This window comes from Pecten maximus, chromosome 7 (assembly GCF_902652985.1).
Source record: "Pecten maximus chromosome 7, xPecMax1.1, whole genome shotgun sequence".
Taxonomy (NCBI): Eukaryota; Metazoa; Mollusca; class Bivalvia; order Pectinida; family Pectinidae; genus Pecten; species Pecten maximus.
In genome coordinates, this window is record NC_047021.1 from 5236970 (window position 1) to 5254697 (window position 17728).

At 34.8% G+C, this 17728-nt stretch overlaps 1 protein-coding gene and 1 long non-coding RNA gene across 2 annotated transcripts; both read left to right on the top strand.

The window, feature by feature from the left end:
* Positions 1-23: 23 nt before the first annotated feature.
* Positions 24-17192, top strand: LOC117331406 (ras-like GTP-binding protein RHO). Its single transcript, XM_033890110.1, has 4 exons — positions 24-98; positions 4054-4226; positions 9851-10255; positions 16500-17192. The coding sequence occupies exons 1-4, from the start codon at positions 68-70 to the stop codon at positions 16920-16922; spliced, it is 1032 nt and encodes a 343-aa protein (XP_033746001.1). The 5' UTR covers positions 24-67; the 3' UTR covers positions 16923-17192.
* On the top strand, positions 13833-16058 carry LOC117331407. Its single transcript, XR_004533545.1, has 2 exons — positions 13833-14985; positions 15030-16058. It is a non-coding gene; the product is annotated as an uncharacterized LOC117331407 (long non-coding RNA).
* Positions 17193-17728: the final 536 nt, after the last annotated feature.

The window sequence follows — 17728 nt, forward strand, 5'->3', positions numbered from 1 at the left end:
TAGACAAACGGACCCAAGATATATAAACAAGTGACTATGGCCTACTATAACATTATTTTTCAAGGAAATGTCATTGGTGTGCTGCCTAAGAGACAACGGTAAGTTTGTGAAATTCTGGTCATTTTGCCTTTCTTTTTTAAAAATAACATTAAAAGAAAAAAAAACTTTGCATGGTAAGGAGTGCAAATGTATTCAGGTAAGTTGTAAAACTTAACGAATAGAAATGATCTTCGATGATTTCATATCTAACATTTTATATAGATCTAGTAAATATTAAACAAAATAACTAATATTCAATGTAGGCCTAGTGAACAAGAAGGTAGCCTAATGTATTTCGTCTGCTATAACTGACGTCGCGTGAACGCTTCATATAAAAGGACATTTGCGTTAAGCACTAAAGTAAGGTGGTAGAGAATTTGTGTATCCCGAGCCGAGCCCGAGCTGAAGATCCGAGCCCGAGCTTTGGATATTTTCGTTTTTCTCCTTCATTACTAAATGGATTAAAGTGATTTTTTCTACAAAGATTTGATTTCAGGTTTTAAATCAATCCGTGTAAGTGGATTTTCATGACATGTATTTTAACGTCCTAAATCGACGATTTTCATTTTTTAGGGGGAGAATTTGTGTAGCCCGCAATCAAGCGTGACTATTCGTGTTTTTTGCTAATTATTTCCGATACATGCTATTATTGAGAAATATTACTAGATACAAACAACCAGTAAATATAGCTGATTCTAAAAATATAAATTTCAACATATATCTAATGTGACTTGACGTCAAATTTTGACATATTTGTAACCGCGCCGACGATCAATGAACTCGCCGTGTTTACCGAGCTTTCACCGAGCCCGTGCTAAGGGCAGATAACTCTACCGATCCCGAGCTTTGTGACTGTACATTAGTAAAGCCTTTAGTGATATATGTGAATTGATTGTGATTAAAACATAAAAATTGGCTTGAGATTAAACTTAATTCCAATTGAGTGTTATTGTTAAGACAAAAAAATAAAATATGTATATTTATCGCACATTTAAAGTTATTAACTGAAATATCAAATTACAAAAATCATAGTATAGTGTAGTACTCTAGAGCTTATGTATCATTTAGAGGGTTATATTCATGAGTTAGCTATAGGTCCCGATCTTAGGTGTGTTTTAGGTATTCAGGAGTTATTGAATGAGTTTAATTTAGTGCTTTAAATAGAGTCTGACGAGAAGTTGTACATGTCTTACGACACAACATTTCAAGTAGGGGATTTTTATGTTTCTGCTTTAGTATTTAGGCATGTCTTATTTCAGGGTAATAAAACCATCCCAGTAGCTTTTTTCATTCACGATAAGAAATCAACTAAGATTCACGAATTTTTTTGGCGGTCTATTAAATCACTAATTCCAAACTTATCGAAGGGTAATCATGTTATGGTAGTAGACAGAGAATTAAGCATTAAAAATTCTTTAGAGGAAGTTTTTCCAAATATCAAGTTGGTTTTTTGTTGGAATCATATTCGTAGAGATATCAGGTTTTGGTTGAATCAACATAAGGGGAGTAGCGACATATCTATTTACATGGAAGATATTCTTCAACTTTTGAGATGTGATAGTGAACGTGATTTTTTGACTATGCTAGATAAGGTCTCTGAGAAATGGAGCGAACCTTTTGTAGACTATTTCAATTCTAGTGTTAAGGGAGATATAGTGAAATATTCAGGTTGGTGGGTACTATCGGAGCTAGGTGTAGGTAACACGTATATGGGTATTACAAATAAGATTGTGGAGGGGACTAATAGCTTAATTAAATCTTTAAATAATTGGAAAGAATTACCGTTAGATAGTACAGTTTTGTCTTTTTATTATCTCCAGAATTACTATTGTAACGAAATCAAGAGGGGGTTAATAGGAGTAGGTCCATTCAAACTTAAAGCTATACATAAGAGCGCACAGTAGGTTTTCTAAATTTCCAAGTAAATACAGAAAAAAGAAAGTTTCTCAAGCCTTAACTTATGATATTTTTATCGATTGTGAGTCAGATGGATGTCATATTTCTAATGTTTTTGATGATATGGTAAGTTGTGACGCTGGTTGCGATAGGTGGTTTCACAATAAATGTGTTTGTGATCAGTCAGATTTTCATTTTTCAAGAGACAGTTTCGTTTGGCATTGTACTAAATGTTCGAAAATTCAAACTAGAATACAATAAGAAAATAGTACTGTAGTTGTATTAAAATCATCCATTGATGAAAATATTTTTTTTACTAAAAGAAATAGCTTTAGTAACAGATAAAAAGTAAACCAGTGAATTGGTTTATACCACAAATGAAAACTTTATTTTCTACGTAAAAAAATACAAAAGTACATATGTTGATAAAAATATTTTAATGTGATAAACAATAATGAAAAGATGGGTAAATATATTTAAAATCATTAAAATAAAATGATATGGGCTCTTTGTAGAACTGCGTCCTCGTCGCAGAGCCCGGAAACATTCTTATACCAGAATGGCTAAAAGCTCTACAAAGCTCGGGATCGGTAGAGTTATCTGCCCTTAGCACGGGCTCGGTGAAAGCTCGGTAAACACGGCGAGTTCATTGATCGTCGGCGCGGTTACAAAAATGTCAAAATTTGACGTCAAGTCACATTAGATATATGTTGAAATTTATATTTTTAGAATCAGCTATATTTACTGGTTGTTTGTATCTAGTAATATTTCTCAATAATAGCATGTATCGGAAATAATTAGCAAAAAACATGAATAGTCACGCTTGATTGCGGGCTACACAAATTCTCCCCCTAAAAAATGAAAATCGTCGATTTAGGACGTTAAAATACATTTCATGAAAATCCACTTACACGGATTGATTTAAAACCTGAAATCAAATCTTTGTAGAAAAAATCACTTTAATCCATTCAGTAATGAAGGAGAAAAACGAAAATATCCAAAGCTCGGGCTCGGGTCTTCAGCTCGGGCTCGGCTCGGGATACACAAATTCTCTACCACCCTAAAGTAACACTGTCGAATATATCCCATGATGCTTAGGACAAACATCCGACTCCCACAATTCCTAAGCAATTCAATCACCCCTCTAAGGACAATTGAGGTGTGGTCGGTGCTTGAATGAATCAGTAGATGAACGTTTTTACTTAGTTGAAACCGGTCAATTACACACGGTATAAGGTAAGGATTTGTAAACAGTATTCCTTTATATATCTTACAAGGAAGACGATCGATAATAGTCTTAGAAATTTTGAAGATTTTGAGAAATTTGGAAATTATTATTCACTTCCCTATTTGGCAATGACCTCAGCATGCTCATTGTCATTACGATTTTATGGTGTATACGGCCGCAAACTACATGATACGAAGTCAGATCGTGTAATGCAATCACTTAGTTGTCATGTTAAGTGATTATCGTAGCTCTGTTTGTAGTGAAATTTGTGTATTGAGAACGTTTTTGCTGTTGGTTTAGGTTTGAATTCCGTATTCGCCATCTTGATGACATCATCGTTGCATCTGCTGTCTACTCTGAATTGTCTGGAAATCTCATTTATGAAACTAAATCCGATGGTTGATCGATGCGAAATCAAATATTTGTATCCATTGCTTTATTTGGCATTATATAAAAAAAAGATTTTATTTGAATATAGTCTGTTCATGCACTATTGCAGGATGTATGTTCCATTTTAATGAAAGGGGTCGCCTGCCTGTTTTCAGAGATTAAGCAACATCATGTTCAGGGTTCGACATTGAAACACTTAATATATCTTTCACCAAGGACTATATTATATGAATTGAATATACCCGACCCTTCCTCTATTGACTGGTCTAAATGAAATCGCGGTCAGGTACAGTGTGTCGAATATCTGGTTGCTGAAGTAAACATCCCAAGCATGGAACATATTTGACTTCAAGGTCTCGGTGACATCTATCATCTACTGTATTGTGGCAAATTATGTATGTATTGGGGTATATTTAGGTATATGCATATTGTTTAACCTAATACCCTTAACATTTGACTTTCATATTGTATGATGTACTATTTCTTGCTATGTGTTTCAGATTTTGATGTTACAGACATGGCTGCTATAAGAAAGAAGCTAGTCATTGTAGGAGATGGTGCATGTGGTAAAACATGTCTCCTGATTGTGTTCAGCAAGGACCAGTTCCCTGAAGTCTATGTGCCAACAGTATTTGAAAATTATGTAGCAGATATAGAAGTAGATGGAAAACAGGTTTGTATATATTTTCAGAAAAAAGGCTGCAATGCAGACACTGTAAAACTGTCTTTACAACAAAAAACGGATGTTGTGCTGGTTACAGGTACAATAGCTAGTAAACTTTCACTCATTTTAAATACTCTCTGTATGGTTCAACATTCTTTATTCTGATGTAAGATGATATTTTCTTCATCAAAGTTGTGTAGGACGATATTCAGTTGCATGCAGATTTCAATAGTTGTATCTGTATAAAAGAATGGAACTCTCTTCGATGATCGGTAGAAGTGTTTGCTTTTCATTTTGCTCCGATTGATTTATTGCTATGTATATTGGTGCTTCAGTGTCTAGACAGTGTGCAGTGTAAAATTACTGTTCTTTCACACGGCTTTCCAACTTTTATTTACGAAAATATTTGCACATTTTGTTCACCTCATCTTCAGTTTACATTGTGTAGTAGTTGTTAATTGAAATAAAAAGCAACTTGGAGAATCATAATCAATTTCTACAACTTCAAAATACAATCTTTCGCGGTTTTTTCGCCTGACTTGTTCCTACAACATGAAGCAGAACAACATCAGAAGGATAGATTATAATTGAAACGGTGAGTCTTTTTCAATGTCTGCATGCAATAAGGATCATATCGCCTGTCAAGGATAGGAGTTCAACTGAAATCTTGTTTGCCTCTCGATTACTATGTTAATCAAGGTGAAGCTGGAAAAGAATCTATATCTATCATTTCACTATTCTTTCATTTTACTTTTTACATTTATACACTTTATAATATCAGTTTCATTTTGTACAAAATACTGTGTCTGCAGAATACAAATTTTGGCACTTACATTTATGCATAATTTCTTCCATGGTTCACACTAGTCTCCTTTTTCCCTTTACATAAAAAATGCACCTGTTTTTAGGGCATTAACTGAAATAACTTGTTTATATTATAATGTTTAAAGATACTACATTTCAGATAGCTTTTACGTATACACTGCTTGTTAAAAATGCACAAAATGACACCCACAATATAGAAATTATGTCTTCACACGAAACAACTTTTGAAATGTAACAACCTCTTAAAGTGATTGTTCAGAAGACCAAAACATTACGTAACAAATATAGGGGTAGAACATGATAAAATTTCTTGGTGATGTAATTAATAATTCAATTGATGAGTTATATTCGAACTTTGGAGGATGGCGATCGTGTAAAATGTTAACTTGATAGATATATACAACTTTTTTTCAATTGATCATATTTAATCTTTTTTATGAGATGTAGCGCCTTTACTGATCAGTGAACATTTCCTTATATGTTTGTTTTCAAAGTAAACAACTATGAAATATAATTGTGTTAGTGTGAACCAAAGGATGCTTAAATATGCTGTTTCAAGTAAACTATTTGCATGATTGTTGTTCATTATATTGAAAGCATGTTTTATTTTGCTGCTGCTTTTATTTGACATAAATGTAGCTTTCAGGGTTCGTTCAGGCTTTGAAAAAGCACATCAGTGTTAGCTATTGAAAAAACCTTGATTTGCAATAATAATATAGCGAACAAATATTTCAATTTTATTCAGAAAATAGATAATTCTACCTTTTGTGGAATTATAAGTTACTCTTGACAAACTATAGTTTTAACTGAAAGAAAGAACATTTGTTTTGTCAAATCCTGTGCAAACCCTGCTTTGAGCTTGTGCTTTGTGTCTCATGAAAAACTGTTTCCTTATGTCATTGCAGGTAGAGTTGGCGTTGTGGGATACAGCAGGACAAGAAGATTATGACCGATTACGGCCACTGTCTTATCCAGATACAGATGTCATTCTCATGTGCTTCGCCATTGATAACCCAGACAGTTTAGAGAACATCCCAGAAAAATGGACACCTGAAGTGAAACATTTCTGTCCTAATGTTCCAATCATTCTTGTTGGAAATAAAAAAGACACTAGAAATGATGAAAACACAAAGAGGGAGCTACGTAAAATGAAACAAGAACCTGTTAAGACATCTGAAGGGCAGTCAATGGCAGAAAACATTCATGCCAAGGCCTACATGGAGTGCTCAGCTAAGACAACAGAGGGGGTACGAGAAGTGTTTGAAGCTGCCACCGCTGCAGCCTTGTCCACAAAAAAAAGAAGGCGGCGGCGTTTCTGCAAGATTCTTTGAATACTTATGAAAGTACAAAACAGTGCATACAATGTGAAATCCACCGTTGAAAAACTGAAAGGACAGACTGTCTATTTGATGATGCAGTTTGGTTTTGGCTGCAGATCTGACTTATACAAGTTGTTTGGCTGCAGATCAGACCTGATGGGTTTTAAAAAAATGAGACTGATAAAGCTTTGGAGATATGTGAAGTAAATAAAATCATATGTAAAGTTATTATGCTAAAAGCAAAATAACGTAGTTAATTGATATTTTCAAGTTTCTATTCATGTTGTATTTTGGATGTAATTTTGTTGTATATGCATTGTTTTATTGTTGGGACATGTTGTCTTCGATTAACAAGGCTATCTTGAAAAAATTTTCTATTTTATTTTTTAATGTTATGATTCTGCAAAAGTAACATTCCTGAAGTCTTTTTTATATCTCATACCTCTTGTTACCTTCTAATTTCAGCATTGCTGATGTTACATTTTCTTCTGTATCAGAAATTTGCCTCAATATTTTCTGCACATTCCTAGAAAAAGATTCCATGAGACTTAGCAATTTTAGAAGTCAAATAAGTTGCAAAACCTATTTCTCAGAAGTCAAATAAATATGCTCCTTTCAACCTGAGATTCAAATATCTAACTCTGGGCTGTCAAAAACCTACTCATAAGGTATACTGGATACCCATAACTATATAAGACTTGTAAATATGTTCATAATTTTTTTATTTATTTATTTAATCTTGAATGAAATTAATGAAGTCTCCTAGAGTGTTTAATTGTGATAACCAATCTTGATACTAATCATGATTGCTTTTAACTCAAGTTCAAAGGACATATCTTCTAGATAGACAGTTATTATTGTATTGTTTGATTTAACTTGTAGTTTCATGTTAATTTGATTTTGTGGTATTTTTGTAATATCTTTTCTGTACTTGGTAATTTATGTGTAGTAATAAATTCTTATCACTGAAGATATTTTTGTGTTTTATATAAATTTAGATGAATATAGCAAAATAAATGCTATTCAAAAATCAATCCATAGTATGTTTGTGTACATCAGGTTACTCAAATTGCTAGCTTTTGTTGAATCACAGAAATCTGATTGCTTCAAACAATGTAGTGCGAGGAGATCTCTTTCATCTTTTAGATGTTCAGTTGATGTAACATGAACAACTATAATGAAACAAAATTATAAGTATGGTTTCTGATTCCATCCTTATTCTTTTGAGTATGTTGGTAAAGATAGATCTGACTGATTTCCATCTATTATGACCTCTTTGGCTATTGGAAGTACCAGTTCTAAAATAAAGTGTCAATGGTTGAACCTTGCCAAAGGTGATCTATTTTTGCTTTAGAAGAGGACTAGATTGTGAATATGTAGTTAAATATTTTTGGCTCTGTTGAATACATGTACATAAGGGAGATGTGACATGGAATGATAATCTTGTCAAGACTTGGTCACTACAATGTTTTGTTTGCATGCATTATTAAATAGGTTGTGATCATGATCTTGTGACTTATAGTAATAAGGGACTTGTGTTTACGATCAACACAAGTCGTATATCTTCGGCATCAATAAGTGCTTTGAAAAATGTCCCTTTCTGTGAGGAATGAGAAGCGATAAATTTGCTAGATTGGTATAAGCTTCCAGTCCAACAATACCTCATCTTGTCATACTGGTGTTCTTATGTATCATTCTGTACAAGACGTTTCCATGGAAGTAAGACTACAAAACATTTGGATTACGGGTAAGTTCCATTCATATTGAGGATGCTGCCCGATTGTTTTCCACAGTAGTACTGACTAATACCTGGATTGGTTAGGAGCACTACAGACTGGCCTTTGTGTGAACCGTTGTGCAGTTTGTGTGTGCATGAACAGTTACAGGAACCCTCCCACACTTAACTTGACTGACTGGTAGAAGAATGTCAACCACAAAGTATTGCATGTGTACCAAGATTATATATTTTGTTTTCTATGGTACCTTTTATAAAAGGAATACATAGAAGCCCAAGACCATAAACCAGTGAAATAGAATTCACATGGACTTAATGTAATGCTAACAGTTGTTTTTACTAATAATGTGTTTTTATGCTGAATAAGTGAATGGTGTTAAGTCAATTGTTTTCCTTGGCTTGCCTGCAACCAGGAGTACAACACAGTTCAAATTTAAGAAAACCCCATTGATTTATCATAATGTGCAAAACTAATAAGTTTTTATTGCATTGACTACCTGCAAAGTTTTATGATAATTTGAAGAAATATGAAATATTGGTCAAATTGGTCTTCCTTGATAATTACTTGGTATATATTGAAGGTATCCAAGTGAAAATTCTAATAAAACTGATATGGAACATCAAATGCAATGCACAGTAAGATTAATCTAAAAACTGGGTCATTATACCCCCACAATGAAGTCATTACCATGGAGACAACAACAGGGCTTCTGATTGGTCAAAAATAAATCGTTGTTTGATTTTGTTGAAAATTGGTATAACAGGGCTTTGAGGGGAGATGAATACAATGGTACCATTCTCCAAGAGTGCAAATGATGGGCAGCAGGGTTAGCCAATGGCATAGAGCTCTAGTTTCTATAAGTTTCACATATATGAAAGTGGATGAACACCTAATTGTTGACTGTTCTATCAGGATGGCTGTACTTGGGATATATAGAGTTCTTGGTCATATGAAAATATTCAACAGAAATAAATTTGAAGGAAATTTTATGCTATATGATGGTTGTTGTTTGATAACAAAAAATATAGCCATCACTTGTAGTGTTTCACAGTAGCCCACCAGCCTGTAATTATAACACATGTATATATCCCTTCTTTTTCATCTTGTGCTAGTGTTCTGTGATACAGAGATGTTTGGCAGCAGTAGTTTATCCAGTCTCGATAGTAAAACAATGTTTGTCATGAAAACAGAGTAATTAATTATAGCCAACAAATAAGTTCACTTGATTATTAATCCAGTTGCTCTAAGTAGCCCTTAGAATGGTAATACATATCTAGTCTCGATAGTAAAACAATGTTTGTCATGAAAACAGAGTAATTAATTATAGCCAACAAATAAGTTCATTTGATTATTAATCCAGTTGCTCTAAGTAGCCCTTAGAATGGTAATACAGAGTAGATCAATGACAGACAAGTTGAAAATATCGGTGATCAATCTGGGATTATATTAGCATCAATATCTGTAACCAGCGCAAATCTTTCTTTTGTTGCATAGACATTTACATACTGCATGGAGCATGGTTATCATCTAACAGTCTAACTTAAAGGGACATTGTTTAAACGTGCAACTGATTGTATTGTATCTTGAAATCTTTAATTAAATAAGATTGTTAAAAAGCTATTTTGAACTGTATAATTGAAATTATAAATGAAACATGTCCCTTTATTTTACTAGATATCTGTTTCAATTAACAAAAGACAACCTTTTTGTTTGTAATAGATATATAACAATAACACATCATTCCTTTTTGCAGGTTGAACTAGCCCTTTGGGATACTGCAGGCCAAGAAGATTACGACAGATTACGTCCCCTGTCCTACCCCGACACTGACGTCATTCTCATGTGCTTTTCCATAGATAGCCCCGACAGTTTGGAGAACATCCCTGAAAAATGGACACCTGAAGTGAAGCACTTTTGTCCAAGTGTTCCAATAATTCTTGTAGGAAATAAAAAAGATCTTAGAAATGATGAAAACACCAAACGAGAGCTAATGAAGATGAAACAAGAACCAGTCAAGGCAGAAGAAGGAAGATCCACAGCAGAAAAAATCAATGCTTTTGGATACCTAGAATGCTCAGCTAAAACCAAGGAAGGAGTGAGGGAAGTATTTGAAACAGCCACCAGAGCAGCTCTACAAAAGAAGAGAAAGAAGAGGGGAGTGTGTCGACTGCTATAGACAACACTGAATGGACCTTTCTATGTGGCACCCCTTGATATCTGTGGCGAGTCTTGTATGAATAGCAATGTCGTGGCAGTACATTCCTAAACTGCGTACACATAGAGAATGTTCTGCAGCTTTTCGTGTGAGAGACTCTAAAAACAGACCAAACTAATGTTCCTTTAAAACAAACAACTTTTGAAAGTTGGCGATCTTGTCTTAATATTTTTCATAAATAATCATGAACAAATCAAAGACTTGAGTATATACAGACAGGGATGCAAAGTTCTTGTCAGTTTAGTAAAAGGCAGATAGTCTGTTTTACATTATAGTCATTGACTGGAGCAAAAAAAGGGGGATGGAACTTTCTTGTTGAACTATGTATGCACAGATGAGCAAACTTTGATTGGTTGTCTTGACCATTGGCGTGTCAAACCTCAAGTCACATGTGAAATAGTGATATAATCTAAAGCCCCCCATATACATTGAAACTTAAATTTTTTGAACACAATCTCTTGTTGCCAAATCTAAATGCTGCAGTTGCATGGACTAGTTTTGGGTGAATGAGGTAAATGTATCCGTGATTGTGACGAGGTTTTCTGTCAGTGGTCAACCTGCCAACGCTGTGTTTGTAGTATATGTCATGTACATTTGTAAACTTTTATTATAAACTTATTATTAATGATCTAGTATATTATGCTATATATCAGTAAGGTTATTCTTGTACTCTCGATATTCATATTATATTGGCTCTTGTTCATCATAGCTGTATGTGCTTTATTGTCCCTCCATCACACTACACACTTAACACTGGTTGTGCATTGGTCAGTCATATAAATCAAACATTGTCTTTCATATTTCTGGTGACTTCATCTCAGTGTGTTAAAAATAATAGGCAGACAAAAGAATTAGTTTGCACAGGGGAAAGGAAAACTATTACCTATCGTAAGTACCAATGCATAACCGTTAGATTGAAAAAACAATGAGATAAAGTAATAAATCTATCAGGAAGTGTGTCGAAATATTCAAACATGTACTGTTTTGTGTGTGCTTAAGTCAATTACAGAGAATTAAGATCAAATTAAGTTTAAACATTTCATTTTACTGATAAAATTTTGATTATATATCGAATCACTTGGCACCTTGTGTAGATATTGAGCCAGTATTAGAATTGCTTGTAAGTTTTGATCAATTATAGGTAAACTTACTCATCGCTTTACCAGGCTATACTGTAGTGAATACCATATAGCTTTATGCTTCCAAACATGCAGAAGTTGGTCTTTTCTCAGATGTAATGTGTAGGTTAAGAAACTTTCTAGCATACATGTGCATGTAGTAATATTGGCAAGTTGTCACTCAAAATGAGTGACAGCATTGTCAATTGTAAAACCATTGTAATTTATACTAAATTTGCTTTATCTCCTCAATTTCAAGTTCATAACTCGCAGAATGGATGGAGTAATAATTTTGATTTGTTCCCATTGTTTGACTATTTTGTTTATTATTTTTCCTATCATAAATATGCATTGTGCAGAAATTCAGGCTGAGAAATACCTTCAAAGGAATGGTGCTTCTTAAACATCAGTTAGGTGATACAAATATGCGCCAAGTGATAAACATTTTACAGATGCATTAATTAAATGTAGGTAAAAGTTGTGCCAAACAACTTAAAGGCATTGACAAGTGAAACAATACAAAGTATACAAAAACATATTAACGTTTTGCTTCTAGTATTCCATTGTTGTAACTTAAGTCATGAGTAATTTTACTGCTCTTTGGATAATCACATTGTTGTAAAGATGTGACCAAGCGACATGCATATTCATTTCTTTTCAAAACTTTATAATCTGAGAGAATATGATAGAATTGATCAATTTGTCATTCTGAACATAATAAAAAGATCTTACTGAAGTTTGGACTGTTTTTATGTTTCAAAGGGAATGCAGTGACCACTAAGCATCCTGCAGCTTTGACCAAAAGAACTGGAACTGTTGATTATGATGCGACATAACATTCAATTTTAAATGTTGTTAAATTAGTAGAGAAACTATAACAGTTCTTATAATTACTGGGCCCTTTTTTCAGTTGTGTTTAATTGTTAAAACAATGTTAACATGCACACATGATAATATTGACATGATAATTAAATGTGACAGTTTTGAAGTAGTAAATAAATGAAAATTCAATTAATTGAAACCAAAAGGGGTGATATTTTCCTGTCACTTTTTAGCCCACCATCATCAGATGGTGGGCTATTCAAATCGCCCTGCGTCCGTGGTCCGTCGTCCGTCCGTCCGTCCCTCCGTCCCTCCGTCCCTCCGTCCGTAAACAATTCTTGTTATCGCTAATCCTCAGAAAGTACTGAAGGGATCTTTCTCAAATTTTATATGTAGGTTCCCCTTGGTGTCTAGTTATGCATATTGCATTTTGAGACCAATCGGAAAACAACATGGCCGACAGGCAGCCATCTTGGATTTTGACAATTGAAGTTTGTTATCGCTATTTCTCAGAAAGCACTGAAGGGATGTTTCTGAAATTTCATATGTATGTTCCCCTTGGTGCCTAGTTATGCATATTGCATTTTGAGACCAATCGGAAAACAACATGGCCGACAGGCAGCCATCTTGGATTTTGACAATTGAAGTTTGTTATCGCTATTTCTCAGAAAGTAATGAAGGGATCTTTCTGAAATTTCATATGTATCTTTCCCTTGGTGCCTAGTTATGCATATTGCATTTTGAGACCAATCGGAAAACAACATGGCCGACAGGCAGCCATCTTGGATTTTGACAATTGAAGTTTGTTATCGCTATTTCTCAAAAAGTACTGAAGGGATCTTTCTGAAATTTCATATGTAGGTTCCCCTTGGTACCAAGTTATGCATGTTGCATTTTGAGACCAATCGGAAAACAACATGGCCGACAGGCAGCCATCTTGGATTTTGACAATTGAAGTTTGTTATCGCTATTTCTCAGAATGTACTGAAGAGATCTTTCTCAAATTTCATATGTATGTTTCCCTTGGTGCCTAGTTATGCATAAAGCATTTTGAGACCTATTGGAAAACAACATGGCCGACAGGCAGTCATCTTGGATTTTGACAATTGAAGTTTGTTATCGCTATTTCTCAGAATGTACTGAAGAGATCTTTCTCAAATTTCATATATAGGTTCCCCTTGGTGCCTAGTTATGCATATTGCATTTTGAGACCAAACAGAAAATAACATGGCCGACAGGCAGCCATCTTGTATTTTGACAATTGAAGTTTGTTATCGCTATTTTACAGAAGGTACTGAAGGGATCTTTCTCAAATTTCATATGTAGGTTCCCCTTGGTCCCTGGTGTTGCATTTTGGGACCAATCCGAAAACAACATGGCCGACAGACAGCCATTATCGCTAAATCTTAAATTTTATATTTAGGTTTCCCTTGTTTGGAAAGTACTAGAGGGCTGTTTCTGAATTTACACAGATTAGTAAGACTTAGAGGAAGGGAAAAGTAGAGAAAAGATCAATCTGACATGGAACCTATAAAGATCATTCAATGGTGGGCGCCAAGATCCCTCTGGGATCTCTTGTTATCAACATGATCAAAAGAATTTTACAATGGTTACTTGAGTTGTGAAATAGAGACAGTTTGGCTATCTAGGCTGTGCTTCAATTAAAACTCATTGGCATACATCTACAAAACTCCTCGTTACAGTTTACAGGGGCTTGGCAAAAAGGGAGCAATTTGACTTGGTGTAAACGACTATTTTGAAACCGTTGAGATCCCTACCCCTTAACCATAGATCATTGCTAGGCATCAAAATATAAACATGCAGATGTCGTAAATAAAGGCCCTGGTGTCTCCCCACCCTAGAAGACTGAAGTTCCTTTGTTATATCTTCGATACCATTCAGATCCCCACCCATAACCACATATAGCATTGCTGGGCATCAAGGGACAAAGACAATCTGATGTAAAATTAAGCCCAGGGGTATTTCCCCATCCTTAGGGACTTGGTTTCTTTAAACACAATCATGTTGAGTCTGGACTTCGTTTCTGGGTTATATCTGAAGCAGTTTAGATCCCCACCTCAAATCCATATAAAACATTGTTAGACATCAGCAAATAAAGCTACTAACAAATTGAACATGAGCATTATTTTGACTTTTGCTCAAATCAAGGTGTGCCTCTTGTTTTTTTCTCTCTATAAAATTCATCCCTCCAAATAATTGTGACCAAATCATAACTTAAGTAAATATGAACGTCCCTGAAACATGGCCTCCTAATAGAAAGGGAATTGTTTTGATGCGTGAAGGTCAAGTCATATAATCTGTTTATAAAACTTTACACAGAGAACCCTTGTTAACTCACCTGTTCCAAAGGACCAAGGTGAGCTAATGCCATACCGTGGCGTCTGTCTGTTGGTCAACAATGTGACTTCTTCCTAACTGCTGATTGGAATTAAACAAAAATTGACTGGTAGCATCGTTATGGGATGGGGATTCAAAATTGTACAAATGGGGGCTTGAGTATTTGTCTCCATTTGAAATATTGGAGATATTTTATTAGCACTGGTTATTCTTGTCCAGGCGACAACTTTCAAACCATTACAGGTGTCTTTGTTCTTGTCCAGGTGACAACTTTCAAACCATTACAGGTGTCTTTGTTCTTGTCCAGGTGACAACTTTCAAACCATTACAGGTGTCTTTGTTCTTGTCCAGGTGACAACTTTCTAACCATTACAGGTGTCTTTGTTCTTGTCCAGGTGACAACTTTCTAACCATTACAGATATCCTGATGAATCCATAAATTTTTTATATTTATAAACCTCTGAATATAAAATACACTGAAATTTAACACTTTCTCTTGGACCTCAAAGTTAAAGATCATACAGATGCAAAATTTAAATATAATCTTGTCCCAAGTTTGAACTAGAATATGAAACCCATTGAAATCTCAAACTGTATGTAACGTCCACAGTGAATACTGTTTACAGTGTACTGATCGTAGACCCCTGTGACCCTTACTAAGGTCAAATAAGTACATTTATAGTTGGTTCTTTCACAATGCTGAAATTCTACATTCTCATTTCTACATTTACAGAACGTATACAATGTATTGCAATTACTACAGGCTTTAGCTCAAGGTCACTGTTGCTAGAATTTTACTGAACATAGCTTTTGATATATGTATCTTGGCATAAAGATAAGCTCATGAAAATGACATAAAAAAGTTAAGGTACAGGTAGTTTTTCTGTGAAGTCAAAAAATATTTACAGAACACAATGAAATAGGTACTTGGGCTTTCACTTGACCCATGACTGCTGTTGATTGTTTTTGACTCCCTAGAATTAATTTTGACAATGTTTACACGGTATAAATGTTCTCGCACTGATTTTGACTCCTGTCCATCGTCAACTGAAGGCCATGGTACTAATCTTACCTAGGTGCGAAAGTCTAAATTGAAAAATGAATACCCGTTTATCATTAGCTATGAAATTTTGTCATAGAATAGATATTTGAGAGTTTTAAGGGCTGTTGTCTGTGGGTACGCTAAGAAATTAGGGTACTGTTTCTTGATCCTATTCACTTTGTCAAGTTAATCTTTGAAATCAGAGCATGTAAATCCTTGTTACATAAATGTAGATGAGCAAAACAAATTTGTTTGTTCCTTTCAGTAAATGTTGCTAAAAATAGAGCTGGATTATACCGTCCTATATAGAGAACATAAATCTAGAGTAAGGCATTGCTAAATGCTGATTTGACAGAGAACTAGTTGAGTTACTAAAACAACAAAATATAACACTTGTCTTAGTTTTTGAAAAAAAATAAATAGCACTATGGTGGTGTTGTTCAATTTCAGTATTTGTATGTAGTGCATTACTGCATTTTCAGATCCATAGGTAAAGGTAATTTTTTGTACAGGAATTGCAATAACTCGGCCAGTAGGGCATCAGACAATGCAATCTCGGATGAAGATTTGAGGTGTGGTTTGATCTTGGGACATTTTGTGTTTCACACCCTCTACTACAAGACCACACATTAAAATCACCCTGGCTTTTCACAGGGGGTTGACAAAAACTCGTCAAACAAGTATTTTGTGTACAAGAATGTTAAAGACTCTGTCATAACTAGAAGAGAGATGATAAATACACAACCAATACACATAATGACATCAAAATGCTTAAGGTATTTGGTACCTAGTTATTATATCATAATGTGTTGTTCATGTTTTGATTTATACCTGTAACTATCTTCAGGTTGAACTAGCCCTTTGGGATACTGCAGGCCAAGAAGATTACGACAGATTACGTCCCCTGTCCTACCCAGACACTGACGTCATTCTCATGTGCTTTTCCATAGATAGCCCCGACAGTTTGGAGAACATCCCTGAAAAATGGACACCTGAAGTGAAGCACTTTTGTCCAAGTGTTCCAATAATTCTTGTAGGAAATAAAAAAGATCTTAGAAATGATGACCAGACCAAACGAGAGCTAATGAAGATGAAGCAAGAGCCAGTCAGACCAGAGGAAGGAAGAGCCACCTCAGAAAAAATCAATGCTTTTGGATACTTGGAATGCTCGGCTAAAACCAAAGAGGGGGTACGAGGAGTATTTGAAACAGCTACCAGAGCAGCTCTTCAAACAAAGAAAAAGAAGCGTGGTGGCTGTGTGTTGCTATAACTACTCCGTTATTATATATACTGCTTTGTAGTGAACATTGTACTGAATGATGATTACGAAACAAGCTTCATCTAAACTGTGTGCTGGGCATAACAGTATCACTCTACGTTCTCAGAAGGCTACCATCCTTTATACCTGTACTATAGTCTAATGAAGGCTCTGTCCTCGTCATATTGCTTAACAACTGTAAAAATGTGTGACTCACAGGTTATTTCCTGTCATTTCATTTGATGAATTTCAGATCTTTCATTGTGGGGGAAAGAAAGTTAATTAACATGATAATAGTGTAATTTTGTATGCACAAACAAAAAATGGTTGTTTATTGAAATTGTAAGGAAAGCACAATTAATCTATGTTGTATTTGTATTTTTCTGCACTATAAAATGTTTTAGCATATTTTGCATTTGGAAACCTTCCATTTACACGACTTGTACCTCAACACCTGCTGATTACAGGTAACTACAATGACCCTAGAGTGAATCAGTTACCTTGGCGTTCCCATTGTTCTCTATCCTACTGATTACAGGTAACTACAGGTGACAGGTAACTACAATGACCCTAGAGTGAATCTGTTAACTTGGTGTTCCCATTGTTCTCTATCCTACTGATTACAGGTAACTAACTGCAGGTGACCCTAGAGTGAATCAGTTAACTTGGTGTTCCCATTGACCTCTAGCTTGTTGATTACAGGTGACAGGTAACTGAAGGTGACCTTAGAGTGAATCAGTTAACTTGGTGTTCCCATTGTTCTCTATCCTACTGATTACAGGTAACTACAGGTGACAGGTAACTAAAATGACCCTAGA

Bases quoted from the DNA above. Each gene is read 5' to 3' on its own strand.
- LOC117331406 (XM_033890110.1), top strand. From the start codon at position 68: ATGTCATTGGTGTGCTGCCTAAGAGACAACG. The intron at 99-4,053 runs GTAAGTTTGTGA...TATGTGTTTCAG, and splicing joins GTGCTGCCTAAGAGACAACG to ATTTTGATGTTACAGACATG. The intron at 4,227-9,850 runs GTTTGTATATAT...TCCTTTTTGCAG, and splicing joins TAGAAGTAGATGGAAAACAG to GTTGAACTAGCCCTTTGGGA.